At 42.9% G+C, this 20,592-nt stretch overlaps 1 protein-coding gene and 1 long non-coding RNA gene across 2 annotated transcripts in view; one reads left to right on the top strand and one right to left on the bottom strand.

Moving 5' to 3' along the window:
• Positions 1 to 242: 242 nt before the first annotated feature.
• Positions 243 to 4,698, bottom strand: LOC108590982 (uncharacterized). The gene is made up of 3 exons (XR_001910738.4): positions 4,371 to 4,698; positions 3,791 to 4,000; positions 243 to 3,003 (listed from the first exon to the last, which is right to left on the bottom strand). It is a non-coding gene; the product is annotated as an uncharacterized LOC108590982 (long non-coding RNA).
• A 9,600-nt stretch (positions 4,699 to 14,298) lies between these two features.
• CD38 (CD38 molecule) overlaps positions 14,299 to 20,592 on the top strand; it is a 73,695-nt gene continuing 67,401 nt past the window's right edge. Inside the window, exon 1 of the mRNA XM_002745965.6 lies at positions 14,299 to 14,624. Within this exon, the coding sequence (XP_002746011.1) occupies positions 14,374 to 14,624 (251 nt within the window). The 5' untranslated portion in view covers positions 14,299 to 14,373. The remainder of the gene's footprint in view (positions 14,625 to 20,592) is intronic.

Below are 20,592 nucleotides of genomic sequence, written 5' to 3'. Positions count from 1 at the left end.
AATGACATGTCCATGTTGGCTCATTGTTATTAACAAATGTATCCCTCTGGGTGGGATGTGGATAGTGGGGGAGACTGTGCATGTGTAGGGAGAAGGGAGCATATGAGAACACTCTGTATTTTCTGCTGGATTTTGCTGTAAACGTAAAGCTTCTCTAAAAAATAAAGTAAGATTAAAAAAATCAGTGAATGATATTTAGCATTCCTACTTTCAATGAATTATATTTGGGCTTTCTTTTGGAATTTTTGTTTGCTTTTGTTTTTAGCTGGCTCTGAAAAATGCTGCATTGAGAAAGCATTTCACAGCTGCTTCTTAAATATTCAAGAATGTGTTCCTCCCCTCAGCTGAGATATTTGACCTTCAGCCTCTTTGTGTTAGAGTATAAGAATGGAAAGTATAATTGTCGCAGGGAATCAAGTAAACATCTTATTAGAAAATCTGTTGAGAAAATGTTGGCACAAGTTGGTGTTCTGGGTGTGTTTGAAATGCATATAAGGATTGGCTCATATATAAACTTTGTCCATGTATGATGGGCTAAATTTGGTATCAGAATAGGTTTTAAGATATATATATATATATATATTTTTTTTTTCCCAGCATCTATTTGTCCTGTTTCTGGTGATGACACCCTGAGTTTCCTCTGGAGAGCTGCCCATTGCTTTACTCTCACCCATATGGGGCTCCACTCCCAAGATCAGGCCCGCAGAAAGTGACTCAGACCCATTCTAATCAGAGCACCAACAGTGCTCAGACCCATTGTAATCAGAGCACCCACAGTGACTGGCTCACAAATGGGCTCAATGAGGACCTAGGGCAAGGAATTTCTTAAGTGACTAGAATGAGGTGGGGAGTGAGTGTGTGTGTGCGTGTGTGTGTGTGTGTGTGTGTGTTTTGCAAAGTGAGCATGAATTCCAGAGTCTCATTGCTTAGGCTTGAATCCCAGTTCTCCACTTCCACCACCAACCAGCTAGGTAAACTTGGAAAAGTCACTCTTCCTCTCTGGGCCTCAGGCCTCAGTCTCTTTCCTGTAAGATGGTGTCAAGAATACCACCTACCTCATGGTGGGGGTTCTTATGAGGATCGAATAAGTTAACTTTTGTGGGGTGTGGTATGGTGTTTGTCTCAACATTTTCACTTAGACACGTAACAGGCATCTTAAGCTCAACATACCCCAAATGAATTCTCCTCTCATAGTCTTTCTCTACTCTGTAAATGACAAGTTGCTCAAGCCAAAAATCGTGGAGTTATTTCTGACCGCTCTCATTATCTCTTTACTCCATCGGCAAATCCTGTCTGCTGTATCTTTAAAATATATTTAGAATTTAATTGCATCTGCTGATGCCAACCTAGTTTAAGGCACCATCATCTCTTGTCTGGAATATGGCACCATGGCTTCCAAAATGGCCTCATTGTTTCTATCCGCACCCACTTCCATTTCCATTCAACACACAGCCAGAGTGAGCCTGATAAAACATGTCAGGAGATGTCACTTCTCTATACTAGTGTCCAGCTATCTCTGGGTCCCTGAGGCACATACAATTAATTACATCTCTATTTTCATCTCCCACTTATTTGCTCCTTATTCTTCCTGTACCATGGACCTCTGCTGTTCTCTGAACACACCAGGCTTGCTTCTGCCTTAGGGCCTTTGCAATCGCTCTTCTCTGTCTGGAGCCCTGTTCCTCCAGCTTTCACCTCACCTTATGCAGACTCTTACCCAAGTGCCACCCTCTGTGTGAGACCTTCCTTGGTCCTTTGTTCAGAATTCCAGCCCTCCCCACAGTCCCAATCCTATTGCTTGCTGAGTTCCACCTCACATGAGCTGTGGTTTACTTACCTTGTCTATTATACATCTATTTCACTTTAAAATATAAACTTCTGGGGACTGAATTTGCTTAACTGCTATAAAGCCAGAACCTAAAACAGCTCAGTAAATATTTAATGCATGAATGGATGAATAAGAGGATGGAAGTAAAAAGAATTGCATTAAAGTGTGATGCTCATCAACAAATAGTTATACAGTGCCTTCTAAGCACCAGGGACTTACTAGCCACTGAGGATGCACCTGAGACTAAGATTGTTTGGTTTCCTTCTACAATCTAATAGGGGATGGAGATGGGGTGGCAAAATTGTACCAAAAAATCAGAAAGTATAGAATGCATATGGTTGTCCATGATATGAGCTTGTAATTCAGATGTGAAGGCCTGTAAAACATGTCTCAGATTTGGAGTGTCTAAGCTGTTACCTGAAGGTTAAGGAATAGTAACTGGGTGAAAGAGGCGGGGCAGTGGGAGAGCTAAAAAGTCACCAGATCTGTTAAGCTGCGGTCAGACCTAAGGGAGGATGTGGCTGAGAAGTTGACTTCTCATGAGCTCCTATCTTTACTCCGATTTTACTTAAATGAATATATATATATTTTTTTCCACTGAAAATATGTATATTTTCCATGAATATATATATGTATTTTTTCCATTTAAGTAAAGATATATTTTTCTATACTATTCTTTCTACTTCACCATGTACACATGGTTCCTGCCAGGCCATATCTCGTCTCCCAAATCGCCAGAGCCCAGACTCCAATACCAGCTCTCCACCCCCACTAGCTCTTTGAGCCTGAGCATCTTATGTAATCTCCCTGTGGCTCAGGCTTGCTGCAAGACATGTGAGTGTACATCAAGCCAAAAGCAGCCAATTTCCCTGGGAAAGCCTCTAGACATGAGGGTGCCGTCTGTCTTCAGTTCCCCCACCAGGTCAGCTCCATGTCCACAGGGCAATTGCTTGCTTTTGTTCACCAGAAATACCAAGTTCTCTGTCCCTAGCACCAGAGCCATGCCCAGCATGTGGCTGGCACTCAAGCGATGCCTGCAGAATAAACAACTGCCTCTCCCATGGTTCGAACTCAGCAACAACAGGCTGGACATTCACCAACAGATCCAGGGTCTTCATCGGATTCACCAGATAAAATCACCTGTCAACAAGCCAACAGCATCTTTTGCGCGTTTGCTGAGGAATAAGGGAGAAAAGAGAGATGCTACAATTCATTACCTAATTCTTGTTTTTTTCTTTCAGCAATAATTGCTAACATTTTTGAGTGTCAGGTCCTTTGTGAACAATACCCTCACAACACTGCCATCATGTAAACGTGATGATTTTCATACTGTAAATGTGGAAACAAAGGCTTACAGTTCTCAAAGGGGCTTTAGGGTCTGTAGCGGGAACTTCTGGAAACATGCTCTTGGGTGCAGGTCTGTGGCAGCTGTCAGGGAGCCTTTTTTTTTTTTCCCTAAGCCAAACTGTGTTTAGCTTTGTTAAAGATACTGTCTATCAACAGTCATGGTATTTCAACAGGACATGGGTAGACAATCATTAACAGTCTACAACAACTTTCGAACTTTCTTCTTCCATAAACTGCCAAAAATCAGGAAGCCACTGTAAAACCCATGAAATCTTCGACTGATGCTCTGAACAGGGAAAGTTTAGAGTGAAAGTTGACATTTCACATTTAGCGTGCTCTTTAACAACTTTTCACGAGCCAACCCTGACTTTCAGGAAGTGAAATAAAAATGGCAGAATTTATCTGAAGATCCACAATCTAGAATTGAATGGAACTGCTGCTCCTTTGAGGGGCACCATCTCAGAGGCCTCACTGGAAAGTCCAGACTGCCTGACACACTGGTAACCATTATTAGGGGTCAGGTCCCAACAGGTGTCTGGGGTTAAGGGAGTTAAGGCTATGCTGAAAGATGGAAAGGAAGAGGACGTAAAAATGAATGAATTTGTTTTTCCATACCATAAGGCTTTCGTGCCAAGGTGACCATGTGGTCAAAGTCAGGGAATCCCTCCTCCTGGGAACCAAGTGGAAGTCTTTCCAAAATAGAAGGGGGCTGGGCATGGTGGCTCATGCCTGTAATCCCAACGCTTTGGGAGGCCGAGGTGGGCAGATCATTCGAGGTCAGGAGCTCGAGACCAGCCTGGCCAATATGGTGAAACTCCGTCTCTACTAAAAAGAAAAATAAAAAAAATTAAAAACTAGAAGGGAAAGGTGTTTTCCCCACATCAGTCCAGTTTCAGAGACATTCTATTACTGACATATGCTCCTTCCTCCAAAAACAACAACAAAGTGTTCTGTGTACTAACAACATAGCTTTAAAAAGAGTAAAACAAAATTCTGATTTTCAGAACTTGATAAAAAGTAGTATTTCAAATTGTACAGCCACCAGAAGTACACAGTTTTCAAAAATGCACACACTCCCCTCAGCATCCCCAGCAGCTTCAGCTTCCTGTGCCTGGTCTGTTCAAGCATCTCCGTTTTCTGCAGGGTTAGCCCCTCCTTGCCAGCATCAGCTTTTCCCTTTTTTCCCTTTGGGTACCTTCTCTCCCTTCTTTGCAGGGGCCTTTTTAGGCTTCGGCTCTGGCTTTGGAGGGGCATGGTTGGCAGACAACTTGCAGATCTGCCATGCGGTTCATCCTTCACCTTGGTCTTATCTTCTTCAGCATCCCCTTCAGCCATTCTCTCGGGCTTGCTGGCACCGGCGGTGGGACGTAGGCATTGGGTGCGGGATGCAGCAGCTTGTGGGCTTTGGTTGGTCCAGGGATTGTTCTCTCCTTTTCTACACACTGCTCCTCTCACAAGGCTTTGAGAGTCACCAGGAAGCTCAGAATTGACCTGTTTTCTTCAGGGAGATCTTTGTCTCCTTCGTATATTTTGTGCCTCCTCAAGTCAAAATATCATCACAAAAAAGAATGGATAAATGCTGAATATCAAAAACAAAAGAAAAGCATGCTCATTGATGCCACACAGATCACACCTGTGACCTACTTCTTTCTAACAGATTCATGTAAGACAGCTGCATGATTTCTCCTCCCACATCATAAACCAAGCAAGGCTGCAGCTTGTATTTACTACTCTTTCTGTATTTCTTTTTTTTTATTTTGAGATGGAGTTTTGCTCTTGTTGCCCAGGCTGGAGTGCAGTGGTGCGATACCTCACCCAGGTAATTTTTGTATTTTTAGTAGAGACAGGGTTTCACCATGTTGGTCAAGATGGTCTCAATCTCTTGGCCTTGTTATCTGCCTGCCTTGAGCTCCCAAAGTGCTGGGATTACAGGCGTGAGCCACCATGCCTGGCCCTCTTTCTGTATTTTTAATGAAATAAGTATAAATAGAACTTGGCAGGATGCCTCAAAATGCTTTTAATTCACTCGGGTTCCTGCTCTTCCTTCTAGGCTTCCTTGTTTATTTAATCAGAGTAAAGATAGGGGTTCATGAGAAGTCAACTTCTCAGCCACATCCTCCCTTAGGTCTGACTGAAGCTCAACAGATCTCACCTTTTAGCTCTCCTGCTGCCCCACCTCCTTCACCCAGTTACTATTCCTTAACCTTCAGATGACAGCTTAGACACTCCAAATTCAAGACATCTTTTACAGGCCTTCATGTCTGCCTTACAAGCTCATATCATGGATAACCATATGCATCCTATACTTTCTGATTTTGGGGACAGTTTTGCTACCTCACCTCCATCCCCTACTAGACTGTAGAAGGAAACCAATCTTTGTATCAGGTACGTCCTTAAGTCTCTGTTACTTAGAGGGCACTGCACAACTATTTGTTGATGAGTATCACACTTTGACGCAATTCTTTTTACTTCCATCCCCTTATTCATCCATTCATACACTAAATATTTACTGAGCACCATGCACTGTTTTAGGTACTGGATATACAGCAGTTAAGCAAATTCAGTCCCCAGAAGCTTATGTTTTAAAGGGGAATAGACATATAATAGACAAGATAAGTAAACCATAGCACACGTGAGGTGATGGGGGGTAAGAAAGGAACTCAGCAGGGAGCAGGAAAAGGACTAGGGGGAGGGTCGCAATTTTGGATAAAGAACCAAGGAAGGTCTCACTCAATATTCGATCCCTGGACTAAAATATGAAAAGGAAATATATATTTAATTATATATTTCCTTATATATATCTAGAAAATGAATATAATATTTTGTAATCATTTTTAAAGCTATCAAAGATTAGGCTAAAAAGGAAAGATACCACCAAAATGTCAATGGTAGTTGGGCTATGAGGGGGAGCATTTTTCTTCTTTTCTCTATTTCCACTTTTTAAAATGTTTTTGCTGTTTTGTTTTGTGTTTTTAGACAGTCTCCCTCTGTCACCCAGCTGAAGTGCAGAGGGGCAGTTTCAGTTTATTGCAACCTCCACCTCCCAAGCTCAAGTGATTCTCCTGCTTCAGCCTCCCGAGTAGCTGGGGTTATAGCTACTTTTGTATTTTCAGTAGAGTCCTGATTTCACCATGTGGGCCAGGCTAGTCCCCAACTCTTGACCTCAAGTGATCTACCCACCTCAGCCTCTCAAAGTGCTGGGATTACAGGCATGACCCACCAAGCATGACTAAAATGTGATTTTTTAAAAAATTGAATGATTTTAAAACGACTAATGAAGTTGGCCAAAAAAAGAACACGTGTAATATTTATTCTAGAACCAGTGTATTTACTAACCAGCTCTGTGATCTGGAGATAGTCATGCCTCTTGTCCCCAGGTGTCCCCAAATCCACCCTGTTTTTCTCCCTAAAGTTCTGCTTAAATGCTGTTCCTCCTTTTTGCAAACCTTGCTTGCCCTTAACACCGTGCTGTAGTGTCACCGTCTTTTCAAAGCCTTCCTAAAAACTACTCCAATTCATGTGATTCCCCCTGTTTGCTACATCACCACTACAGTATTAGTGCTTATTTGTTGAGTACTTGCTAGGGGCCAGGCATTCAGCTAAGTTCTCTGTATACATTACCTGATTCAACTCTCAAAGGATTCAATAACAACGCCCACAGATATTTTTCAGCCTGTTCGACAGATGAGGAACTTGTTCTTCAGAGAATCTTTATTATTTGACCAAATAGTAAAGCCCACCCTGGCCCACCTGACCGCAAAGTGCCCTTAAGTGCTGTGCTATACAGGGATTCCTTAAAACCCATTTATTCTGTGCCCTCCATACTCAATACAGTACCTGGCCCATGGTGGGTCCTTAATATTTGTGGCATGAATGAATGTCAGAATATGCTGTTTTTCAAGCCTCAGTGCAGTATAACTATGCACAAATAAATCTGCAATCACGATATTACCATATGTTGAGTGTCTAGCCTGTTCTAGGTGTGTATATTATCTCAATTAATCCCCACTGCAACCCGATGAGTAGACATTGCACTGTACCCATTTTACAGATGAGAAAATAGAAATTCTAAAATGTTAGTAACTTGCCCTAAATCATATCACAGCAACAGGGTGTGGTAGGAAGACCTGGGTAGTTTCTTGTGCAGGTGTTATCTTCTTCCCTTCAAATATACCAGAGTGCTAGATGTTTGTAGCCAAGCATCTGACCTGCAGAAAGATAAGGTGAAAAATGAGAATGTTCACAACGAAGTGATGTAGCAGAAGTAAAGGTCTATGGATTTCCTTGAGGTTTTATTCACTCAGGTGTTCGCTACATTGCACAGGAAGAGGAACTAAATCTGAAGTTGCCCCAAATCCCTGATGATTAGTAATCAGAAATGAACACAAACAAACTTGAAACTGTAACTGTGTGAGTGTTGAAAAACCCACATTCTCAGGCACTGTCCCTCACAACTGGCATCATCCCTTTTGTTGGCAATATCTTCCAAAATTTTAAGTGCTTATACTTTTTGACCCAGGAAGTCTACGTTTAGGAGTGTATGTACTTGAACACCTAAAAATATATGCTACAAGAATATTTGTGGTAGCATCATGTGCCCATTTATATAGGTCTAGTTAAGTAAACTCTAGCATAATATACAATAGAATTCTAGGGGTCACCTAAAAGAATTTCGTAAGCAACATGTGCTGATATTTAATGTCTTCAACATATATTATATGTGAAGAAAGCCAGGTACACAACAGGGTATATCTGATGCTGTAATTTTTATGAAACAACAAAGATCTCTCTCTCTCTCTCTCTCTCTGTGTGTGTGTGTGTGTGTGTGTATGCTGCTTGTTCATTAAAATGGGAAGAGAGGAGTTCAGGGAAGAAGAAATAATTGTTTTCTGAATCTAGCACTTTGATCTATTTGACGTTTATTCCATGTATGTTTATCATATTTATTGTCAGAAACAAATAGCCTTTTCAAAGGGGTGTGTTTTACAGCAGGTCTTAGGTGTTTCATTTCACAAGCTAGAAAGTTATAAATTTCGTAAGATGGAAAGCTGAACTATAAAGTTCAGTTTTGTAAAGAACAGGTGGCAAAACTTCCTGCATGGTAACTGATTTTGAACCTTGTGCTATATATAGGCCTATAGCCCTCATGAAAGAAAGCACATGCCCAGAACGAGGAGGTAGAAGAAGGCAGGGAACCAGCAAGGTCAGAAATGACAGAATTGAATCCAGAGGCAAAACCCACATTTCTCAGTCATTCACAAACCAGTTTGTTCCGCCAGCATTTATAGACATCAACTTGATTCCAGGGTACTAAAAGAATAAATTTCAATTGCTGTCAACCTAGCCTTGTGCAAACTTCCGGTCTCCTGAGGAGGAAACACCTCAAAAAAAATTCTCAGAGTGTGCATTCCTGGGCTAGGTGGTCTAGACCAGAGCCTCTGAGATAGGCATTGTCTCAGGAGATCTGCTGGCATCTATGTTATTCAGCGAGAAGTGTGTACAACAAATTGCAGATAGAACCTAGCTTGGGAGCTGAGTGGGGTTAGAAAAAGCTTCCTGAGGATGTTGCATTAGAGCTGAGACACGAAGGGGCAGTAGGAATAAGCAGGGTGAGGGCATGACATCTGTGAAGGCCCAGAGGAAGAGGAGAGCTTGGGCTGGTTGGGGGCAGAGAGAAGGCCAGCAAGAGTGAAGACGCATAGGAGTTGTCGGGGACAGAGGTTCTCATGGCAGCTGGAGAAGCAGACCCAGGCTGACCGACAGGCTACTTGCCAGAGCAAGAGGGGAGGGAGCCAGAATTATGTTGTAAAATTTATGTCTTTAAAAGGGGTAGCTTGGAAAAAAAAAAAACCCCACCAGCCTGGCTGTGGTGTAGACAATACATGGAGGAAGGTGGAAAGAGTGGATTGGGGAGGATGGCGGGGAAGCTCTTCCTGAGTGAGAGAGGAGGTGAACTTTCTCTTGGACTAAGTTGGTGGTAGTGGAGATGAAGAAAATGGTTATTTAATGAATAATTTTCAGGCAGTAGGAACCAATGTCTATGTGGATATGTGGGATAAGGGGGAGGGAAGAGTGAAAGACTGAAATTTCTAGCTTGAGTAACTGAGGGAGATGTTGGCTCTTTTCATGGAAATGCCAAAGACCAGAAGAGGAGCTGGTTTGACAGAAAGATCAACAGTTCAGTTTTGAACACAGTGAGTCTGCATTGCCTATGAAAGCACTCAAGTACAAATGTTATCTTCTTGTATCAACTCTTTGGTCCCTTCAGGACCTTCCAGCCATGAGCTCTCCCATCTTTTCGTGATCTCTCACCCTCCTTTTGCCCTCACTTCAGTTTCTGTGGGACTTAGATGCAATGGATCATTATTAAAATCTCATCCTTGAGGAGAGTGAATGGCTTGAATCCAGGAGTTTGAAATCAGCCTGGACAACATGGTAAAACCCCATCTCTATGAAAAAATACAAAAAGTTAGCCAGGTGTAGTGGTGCATACCTGTAGTCCCAGCTACTTGGGGGAATGAGGCAGTAGGATCACTTGAGCCCAGGAGTTTGAGGCTGCAGTGAGCCATGATCTCAGCACTGCATCCAGAGCTTGGGTGACAGAGCAATACCCTGTCTCAAAAAAAAAACCCCAAAAAGCAACAACAAAACCCCACCAAAGAACAAAGAACAAAAAACAGAAACAAAGCAACCCACAAAACCCAAAACAAAACCCATCTTTGCTTAAAGTCTATACCTCCTTGATTTTTTTTCTCCATAATACTTACTGGTGTTAGAGGCTGAATGGTGTACCCCGCAAATTCGTATGTTGAAATCCTAACCCTCAGGACCTTAGAATATGACTGTATTTGAAGACAGGGTAATCGCTTGAAAGAGATAATTATGTTAAAATGAGGTCGTTAAAGTGAACCCAAATTCAGTATGACTGGTGTTCTTATAAAAAGAGGAAAATTGGACACACAGGAGTTCTGAGGGAAGACCACATGAAGACAGAGTGAGAAGACAGCCACTTACAAGCCAAGGGAAGAGGTCTCAGAAGAAATCAGTCTGATGACACCTGGATTTTGGACTTCCAGCCTCCAGGCCTGTGAGACGATATGTTTCTGTTGTTTAAGCCACCCAGTTGTGGCACTTTATTATGGTAATCCTAGAACACAAGTACATGCATCAAACTTCAACCCTGGCAAACCCAGCTCTTCTCACTTTCACCCTTTATTTAAGCAGTGGGGAAAAGAACACAACGTACTAACTGACCTTTAAAAAAAATTCCTGACCATTTGATGACACCCTGATAATCCACAGTCCATGTGCTCTCCTGGTCTCCTTCCAGGTTTACCAGCACCCACCCACTCTCAGAAGATGACTTTTTTTTTTCTCATTTCACTGAGAAGCAGCAGAAAAGGACATCCATATGTCATCATCACCAAATCCATGAACCTCCTAACCCTGAGAGCTGTGTTTTTCGTCTTTCTTCTGTGAGGTGGTGGAGCTCCTACCCACACTCTCACCTGTGCTTTGGATACCTCTCACCAATATATGAGTCCAGAAGTTCGAGACCAGCCTGGGCAACATGGCGAAACCCTGTTGCTACAAAATAAATAAATAAAAAACTAGCCAGGCCCACAGTGGTGCACACCTGTAGTCCCAGCTACTCGGGAGACCAAGGCAGGAGGATCTCTTGAGCTCAGCGGGCTGAGGGAAATTACTGGCACATTGTCAATTGTTGCTTGCCTACTTGGTCATCCCAGCATCCCACAAACACACTGTGATAATCTCACCTCAGAACAAAATACTCTCTCCTGACTGCCCAGCATCCTCTAGCCATGGCTTTATTTCTCTCTTCCATTTTACAGAAAAACTCTCCACATACACAAACTCCAGCTAACTTACTGATACCACCTCTCTTCTCACATAGTCTCCTGAACCTACTATAAATGGGCTTTGTCCTCATTGTTCCTCTAAAATGATTCCTCTTGTCAATATCATTAATAACTTTCAGGGTACCTTTTCTCTTGTCTCAGGGGTTACCCTCCCCCAGTTCTCTTTGATGAGGCTCTCTCATCTTTCTGGCCTCTGCTAGAGGACTGGCTCATGGCTGACACTCTGAAACTCTTCTTTTGTTTCTGCACACACTCTTCACAGGATTTTATGTATGCTCTTGGCTTTAAAAACTGTCCAAAGCTAAAGCCTCCCTCATTATTGCCCCCAGCATTAATACCTTGCCCAAACTCCAGATGCTTATACCCAAGTGGCTACTTGATGCCTCCTGTTCGGGGCTAATAGGCATCTCAAACTTAGCACATCAAAAACGGAATTCGTGATTTATTCCTCTTCCCAAGACCAAATCTACTTTACCTCCTGTTTTCCCATAGCTCCATAGTGCAGTGAGTTCTTTCCTTTGGTCAGTTACACATATAAAAAATCTTGGTATCATCTTTGACTCATCTCTTTCTTGCAAATACTACATCCAATTCATCAGCAAATCCAGCTGCTGCTACCTTCAAACTATATTCAGAATCCACCTTCTTTTTTCCTTTGCCATCTGTGTTACTGCTACTAGCTGTTCTCCATCCTTATCCTCCTACAATTTATTCTCAATACCAATGCCAGATTGAGCCTTTAAAATAATATACCAGATCAAGTCTTTTGGTGACCTTGAATGGGTTAAAAATAAAATATACATGAATGGGTTAAAAATAAAATACAAATACAGACACATAGACCAAAGAAACATAATAGAGATCTCAGAAATAAGACCTCACATCTACAACCATTCGATTTTTGACATACCTGACAAAAACAAGCAATGGGGAAAGGATTTCCTATTTAATAAATGGTGCTGGGAAAAATGGCTTAGCCATAGGCAGAAAATTGAAATTGGATCCCTTCCTTACACCTTATTTAGACATAATACTCAAGATGGATTAAAGATTTAAATGTAAAACCCAAAACTATAAAAGTCCTAGAAGAAAATCTAAGCAATACCATTCAGTACATAGGCATGGGCAAAGATTTCATAATGAAAATGTCAAAAGCAATTGCAATAAAAACAAAAATGACAAATGGGATCTAATTAAACTCAGGAACTTCTGCACAGCAAAAGAAACTATCATCAGAGTGAATAGACAATCTACAAAATGAGAATTTTCACATCTATCCATTTGACAAAGTTCTAATATCCAGAATCTTCAAGGAACTTAAACTAATGTATGAGAAAGAAACAAATGACCCCATTAAAAAGTGGGCAATGGACATGAACAGACATTTCTTAAAAGAAGACATTTATATGGCCAACAAACATGAAAAAAAGTTCAACACCACTGATCATTAGAAATAGGCAAACCAAAACCACAATGAGATACTATCTCATGCCAGTCAGAATGGCAATTATTAAAAGGTCAACAGATGCTGGTGAGGCTGTGGAGAAATAGGAACACTTACACTGTTGGTGGGAATGTAAATTAGATCAACCATTGTGGAAGACAGTGTGGGGTTTCCTCAAAGAACTAGAACCAAAAATATCATTTGACCCAGCAATCTCATTACTGGTTATATACCCAAAGGAATATAAATCATTCTATTATAAAGATACATGATGCATATGTTCATCGTAGCACTATTCACAATAGCAATGACATGGAGTCAACCCAAATGCTCATCAATGACAGATCAGATAAAGAAAGTGTGGTACATATACACCAGGGACTACTGTGCAGCCACAAAAAGGGACGAGATCACGTCCTTTGCAGGAACGTGGATGGAACTGGAAGTCATCATCCTTAGCAAACTAACACAGGGACAGAAAACCAAACACTACATGTTCTCACTTATAAGTGGGAGTTGAAGGATAAGAGAACACGTGGACGGACACAGGGAGGGGAACAACACACACTGGGGCCTGTTGAGGGAAGTGGAGGGAGGGAGAGCATTAGAAAGAATGGCTAAAACGTGTGGGGCTTAATATCAAAGTGAAGGATTGATAGGTGCAGCAAACCACCGTGGCACACATTTATTTACCTATGCATCAAACCTGCACATCCTGCTCATGTGTTCTAGAACTTTAAATTAAGTTACATTAAATAGATAAAAAGTAAATAAAATGCACAGTCCGAAAATGTCACCCTGTCCTACAGGGCCGTGGGTGATCTGGCCTCCTGCTACTTTCCAAACTTCTGATTTCCTCAACTCTCCAGCCTAACTACAGTTTGTCTCCTGCTGCTCCCGGAACAGGCCAAGGGCTTCTCTGCCTCAGTCTTTTCATCTGCCATTTCCAAATGTTTGCCCCAAAGGAGTTTGGTAATTTGATTGCTCACATTACTTAGGTCTGTTTGAATGTCACAGATGTTCTCTTAACCAAGAGGCAAGAAAAGCCACTTTATTATTTATTAAACTCCCACAAAGAGTGCAGTATTATTGTATGCCAGACCCTGCTTCAAACACATTCCACGGACTATAAAATTGCATCTCTGAGCAGCTCCATGGAGCTGGTAGTAACAACTTACATTTACTGGGTGATTGCCATGTGCCAGGTATTAAGCTAAACGTGTTGTAAACATTAACTCAATCCTCATAACAATCCCATGAAGTAGGTACTGCTATTATCCTGGCTTTACATCTGAAGCACAGAGAGGTTAAGTAACTTGCCCCATGTCATCCAGCAAGAACGAAATTTGAACCCAGAGCTTAGCTACTGCTGCCACTTGAGAGAAGGAGTCAGACTTGAGTCTTTGAAGGTGGTTGACCAGGCATTTGCCAGAGCTAAGAGGGAGAAGTAGGACACCCTTTTCAAGGCAGAGAGCATTGTGTGCACACAAGTATAGAAGCGGGCATTCCACCCTCATTCTTTCCAGGAAGCAAATGTGGCGCAGGTGTAAGGCGCACGTGGCTAAAGGGAGTTAACGGAGGGAGTATAAGGATGTACTGTCTGCCGCCTTAGGACACACCTGCAGAGGATTAAGGTGGCTGGTTCTCCGTGGAGGTGGAGTGGTTGGGTCACTGCACTGGAGCCTATAGTTGTTGGTCTTTTAAACTCTTATTGGTTTAACCAGCCACGGAACTCTGAGGCAAGGGGTTGGGGGTGGGAAGGGAAACAGAGAAAAGGCAAGTGAAAGAGAAGGGGAGGTGCAGTTTCAGAACCGGCCCGCCTTACCCCTGCTGCCTAGCCTCATCTTCGCCCAGCCGACCCCTCCTGGAGCCCTATGGCCAACTGTGAGTTCAGGCCGGTGTCTGGGGACAAACCCTGCTGCCGGCTCTCTAGGAAAGCCCAGCTCTGTCTTGGCGTCGGTCTCCTGTTCCTGACCCTCGTCGTGGTGGTCGCGGTGGTCGTCTCGAGGTGGCACCAGCAGTCCCAGCGCTCGCAGTGGGGAGGGCGGGGCACCACCGACCGCTTTCCCGAGATCATCCTGGAGCGATGCGTCGAGTACACTCAAACCCTCCTTCCTGAGATGAGGTGGGTCGGCGACTAAGGCGCACCGGTGGGCACCGTGGGGACAGGAGTGCCCCGCGCGCGGGGGAGCCTCCGGGATCGCCTGGAACCAGGCATCTACCGTGGCGGGTCAGCCGGAAGACCTCCGGGGGGGGGTGCCAAGTCGGGAGTCCCGGGCTTGGGGCTCCGCGAGCCGCTTGCAGGAGCAGCTGGCCTTGGCGCCCAGCGTGTCCACGGAGGGGGTGCTGCTCGGTGGCTCTGCTGCATAGCCAGTGAACACTTGGCACCGATTCCAGCCTTCTGGGCGAGGCGCCCAGAGCCCAGCCCCTCTCGGGGCTGCAGCCCACTCTCGGCGCGCTTAGCCCCGCTTCACCGCTTCGCGGACACAAAATAACTTGCAGGCGCAGGGGGTAGCTGGCATTTTCTTTCCTTCTTTTCCTCCTTTCCTTTCCTTTCCTTTCCTTTCCTTTCCTTTCCTTTCCTTTCCTTTCCTTTCCTTTCCTTTCCTTTCCTTTCCTTTCCTTTCCTTTCCTTCTTTTTTTCCCCTTTCCCCTTTCCCCTTTCCTTTTTCCCCTTTCCTTTCCTTTTTCCTCTCTCTCTCTCTCTCTCTCTCTCTCGTGACTGGCATTTTCATGGGGTTTCCGCTCGGTGTCTCTGACCAGAAAGTGCCCCAGACGGTTACAGAGGACGCTTGGTTACAGGGCTTGCAAAGCCTGTGGACAAGGAGGAGGGTGTGGAAGGGCCAAACCACGGAAGTTAGTTTTATTGATTTATGCAAAATAGCACTCCGATTCTTTTTGCGCGGCCTGAAATACATGTGACCAGAGAAGTAATTAACAAAACAACGTCAGTTTCTGAAAACTGAGAATATTACTTAGATGATAAGGCGCAGCAACGCGGTGAATCTGTACAAATCTTGGAAAAAACCACCACATGACTCTATGGGAGCTTCCAGGTTTCTCATGAGCCTTCTCAGCTACTAACCTCTCCTTAAGGGAACTGCTGTTTTGTCTTCGTTCCCAGGGCTCGCTTTCACCCGGAGGATTCATTTTCGTTGCCTGCGAAACGGAACAAGCGGGGAAGACAGGCAGGGAGAGCTGCTACTTTACGCTCTGTGCTTGCGATTGCAAAACCCCGCATTTAAACAACCCCAGGAAATGAGCGAAAAAGCTTCCCTCGCCTCCCCGTGCATACTCAACGGTTCTGGTTGCAAAAAAAAAAAAAAAAAAAAAAAAAAAAAAAAACCTTCACCTCTTGGGATTCCCAGTGTCCCGTTAGTCGTTTTGTTTACACATAATTAGATACGTAATGGAGAGAGAAACTAGAAGTTAAGGCGTTCCTTCAGGCTGCTCTGTAAAGTATGAAGTGAAATTCAAAGCAACCTCATGTTTATTTTCATCTTAATTTAGCAGTTAAAAAATGTTTTTTGGTTAATGTCCAATCATCTTTGGTAAATTCACGCTGTTAACTCCGTGAGCACACCCATAAGGCAAGCAAAATGCCACAGAAATCACATGACTTTTGATGCTTTTTATGTTTGTCAGGATGCGAGTTCAGTATTGAACACAGGTGTGTGCACACATATGCATATAGACATTTGTTCAACATATACATATGTATGTATGCATATTCAACTAAATATTAACAAATTAATACTTATTTAAACCAGAAGCCAGTTAAAATAGTTGACAGGATATATATTAGCCTGTTAATTTTTTGGTGAACTCATCTTTCCAAACATCTCATACTGTATACAGACACACACAACTCTCTCTCTCTCTCTCTCTCTCTCTCTCTATATATATATATATATATATATATATGTACATATAAATAGGTTAGTACTAATATGGTTTTTACTATGTGCCAGGCACTTAAAACTGTCAAATCATTTAGTCTTTTGACAACAATATGGCATAATTACTATTGATATTCCCATTTTACAGATAAGCAAACTAAGGTAGAGTTTCAGTAAATTGCCCAAGCTGGCACCAGAGACTGAACTCTTAGCCACTAAACTATACTATCTATATATGTTCCTATATAGGAACATATAGACTATATTGACTATAAAATGTACTGATTATGTCTAGAGAGTTTTGAAACAGAAAGGATGATAATAGAAAACAGCATCCGGGCACGGTGTCTCAAACATATAATCCTAGTGCTTTGGGAGGCTGGGACAGGTGGATCATTTGAGCTCAGGCATTCAAGACCAGCCTGGGCAATATGGTGAATTACTGTCTCTACTAAAAATACAAAAATTAGCCAGGCATGGTGCTGCACACCTGTAGTCTCAGCTACCTGGGGGACTGAGGCATGAGGATGGATTGAGCCCAGGAAGTTGAAGCTGCAGTGAGCTGAGATGGTGCCACTACACTTCAGCCTAGGTTACAGAGTGAGTCCCTATTTAAAGAAAAATAAAAGGAAAATAGGATTAATGAGTATGTTGAGACAACAGGTTTAAACCAAAACATATCCTTGGGTGCTTTAGGAGTATGAATGCTAGAGTCCCACTGCTTGGGTTTAAATCTTGGCTCCGTCACTGTGTGACCTTGGGCTAATTACTTAATTTATCTGAGCCACCCTGTTCTCAACTTTAACATGGAAGCATTAAATGTCGTACCAACCACGTAGGGAATTTATGAGAATTAAGAGGAATAATTTTAACATGTAACAAGTGCACAAAATGTTATTTTTTTGAAAACACTTTATCACAGATACTTTCCCACAGTCTTAAGTTTAGATGGAGACCAATCATTTAAAATGAATGCCTAGTATTATTTACTTAAATCATGATGCAGTAACTCAGTCCTCCAACAATGGAATTTATGTTGTTTCCACTTTTTTTTTTTACAATTATTCTTTTTTAAAATTATTTTGAGACAGGGTCCCACTCTGTCACCCAGGCTGGAGTGCAATGGTATGATCTCGGCTCACTGCAACCTCCGCCTCCTGGGTTCAAGCAGTTCTCCTGCTTCAGCCTTCCGAGTAGCTGGGATTATAGGCACATGCTACCATGTCCAGCTAATTTTTGTATTTTGGTACAGATGGGGTTTCTGCATATTGGCCAGGCTGGTCTGGAACTCCTGACCTCAAGCAATCTATCCACTTCGGCCACCCAAAGTGCTGGGATTACAGGTGTGAGCCACCACACCCGGCCTATTACTCTTTTCTTAACACTGGTCTTGAAGATCTTTCAATGTGAGTTCCTATAGATCTACCTCATTCCTTTTAACAGCTTGTAGTATTTCATGAACTAGATGTAACCATTTCCTACTGACAGGAAATTAGTTTATTTCCAACTTTTCAATCCCATTCATCCATCCAGCAGGTATCTGTTCAGCACCCACTATGTCCCAGGCAGTGATCTAGCTACTGAGGACACAAGAATGAACGACAAAGTTCTCACTCATGAAATTTTCACTTTAGTTGGGAGAAACATGATGCAACGAAAATCTTCATATATATATTGTGTGTACATGTGGGAGTATTTCTGTAGGATAGATTTCTAATGCTGAAATTGCTGAGTAAAGGGGGAGAATTGTGCATATTTAAAATTGGATTTTTCCAGATTCCAGGTATTCCAAATGCCCTCCGAAATAGTCGTGCCACTTTACTCTCCCATCATCAGTCTATCAGAGGGGATGCTTTCCCACAATCTCTTCATTGCTGAATATTTTCCACTTTTTTACTTAAGAGTAAAAGAGCATCTAATTGTTCCCTGAGTATAAGTGAGTCTAAGCATCTTGTATATGTTTATTTGTCATTTATTATTTTTTGTAATTTTCCTATCCAGATACTTGATACTTTATATTGAGCTGCTTATTTATTTCTTCTTATGGGAGCTTTTTATATATTTTAGACAACATGCATGTGCGCGTGCCCAAACACACACACACTCAGCCTTACAACCGCATCCCTGAAACCTTGACCTTGTGAACATGTCTTACTGGCAGCACCCCGCACTTGATCATTGCCTTAAGACTATTTCTTATTTTGATATTCTTTGGAAAGACTAGGAATGACAGTTTTATTTTCAAACCCAACAAATCCTCACATGGAAATGTTTGCTCTTGATTCTGCTTTTAAAAAATAAAGAATTCTTTTCTCTCCCTTTTTTTTTTTTTTTGAGACGGAGTTTTGCACTTGTTACCAAGGCTGGAGTGCAATGGCGTGATCTCGGCTCACTGCAACCTCCACCTCCTGGGTTCAGGCAATTCTCCTGCCTCAGCTTCCTGAGTAGCTGGGATTACAGGCATGCGCCACCATGCCCAGCTGATTTTCTGTATTTTTAGTAGAGATGGGGTTTCACCATGTTGACCAGAATGGTCTCGATCTGTTGACCTCGTGATCCACCTGCCTCGGCCTCCCAAAGCGCTGGGATTACAGGCATGAGCCACCGCGCCTGGCCCTCTTTTCTCTCTTTCTTTCTGTACCTTATCAGAAACAGCTAAAAGAAGTGAGTTGGGCCAGGCAGTGTGGCTCATGCCTGTAATTCCAGCAGTTTGGGAGGCTGAGGCAGGCGGTTCACTTAGTCAGGAGTATAAGACCAGATTGGCCAACAGGCTGAAACCCTGTCGCTACTAAAAATACAAAATTAGCCGGGTGTTGTGGCATACGCCTATAATACCAGCTATTCTGAAGGCCGAGGTGGGAGAATTGCTTGAATTTGGGAGGAGAAGATTACATGAGCTGAGCTTGCACCGCTGCTCTCCAGCCTGGGCAAGAGAGTGACACTTTGTCTCAAAAAACAAAACAAAACAAAACAGAACAGAAGTAAGAGTTGGCACTTTCAACATTCTGCCTGGAAATCTCCTTACCAAACCTACAAGTTCATTAAGTATATTTTCTACTCTCTGTATTGTGACAGGTGGCAATGTTACCAAACTTTCTACCAGGACGTAATACGGGCTGCCTTTCTTCTCATTGCCAACAACAATCTCCCCCAAGTCCATCTTGCCTGCACTAACAGCTTCCTTTATACCTCTCCTCTCCTGCCTGCCACACAGTCCTAGTACTAATGCCACAGCATAGTAGTCAGGGTCTCCAGAGAAACAAAATTACATAACATACTATAAATATATTACTGGAAAGAGATTTTGAGAAATTGGCTTATATCATTGTGGAGGCTGGCAAGTCCCAAATCTGCTGGACAGGCCAGCAGCCTGGAGACTCAGGGAAGAGTTGATGTTGCAGCTGGAGTTCGAAGGCAGTCTCTGGCAGAACTCCCTCTTACTCCTGGGACCTCCGTCTTTCTCTTAAGGCCTTCAACTGATTGGATGAGGCCCACCACATTATGAAGGGTAATGTGCTTCACACTGAGTCTCCTGATTTAAAATCTAAAAAACACCTTCACACCACAACCAGGTGTATTTGACCAAATATCTGGGTACCATGGCCTAGTCCAATTGACACTTAAAATTAATCATCACATACGTAGTTTAAGGTTTTGTTACGCAGCACCTCACTTCTTGGTATCAGTTTCTGTTTTGGTTATCAGTTGCTGCATAATCAACGACTACCCTAAAATTTAGTGACTTAAAACAACAATCATTTATTGTCTGTCATGATTCTGTGGTTTGACGGGGATCAGCTGAGTGGGCTGTTTCACTTGTTGTCAGCTGGGGGTGCAGGCATCTGCACAATTGTCTTGGCAGGAATGTCCAAAATGTCCCACTTACATTATGACACCTGGGCTCAGCTGGGCTGACTGGGCCTCCCTTCCTCTCTGCACTGCCACAGGGCCTCTCTCTATCCTTGTGGCCTCTCCACATGGTCTTTCCCTTGTGTAGGTGAATTTCTTCAAGGTTCTTAAACTTTTGAAAGTGGAGCCTGGCAGGCCCTCTCAAAGCTTCAGACCCACAAGTGGCACAGCTTCCCCCGCATGGATTCCATAGATTGAAACAATCACCAGACCAGCCCAGATTCAAAAGAAGGAGAAACAAACTCCAACTCTTTTTGGAGGAAGTAACAGAAATTTTGTAGACAG

This window comes from Callithrix jacchus, chromosome 3, assembly GCF_049354715.1.
Source record: "Callithrix jacchus isolate 240 chromosome 3, calJac240_pri, whole genome shotgun sequence".
Taxonomy (NCBI): domain Eukaryota; kingdom Metazoa; phylum Chordata; class Mammalia; order Primates; family Cebidae; genus Callithrix; species Callithrix jacchus.
The sequence above is the reverse complement of the archived record's forward strand: the minus strand, read 5'-3'. Positions and strand labels throughout refer to the sequence as shown.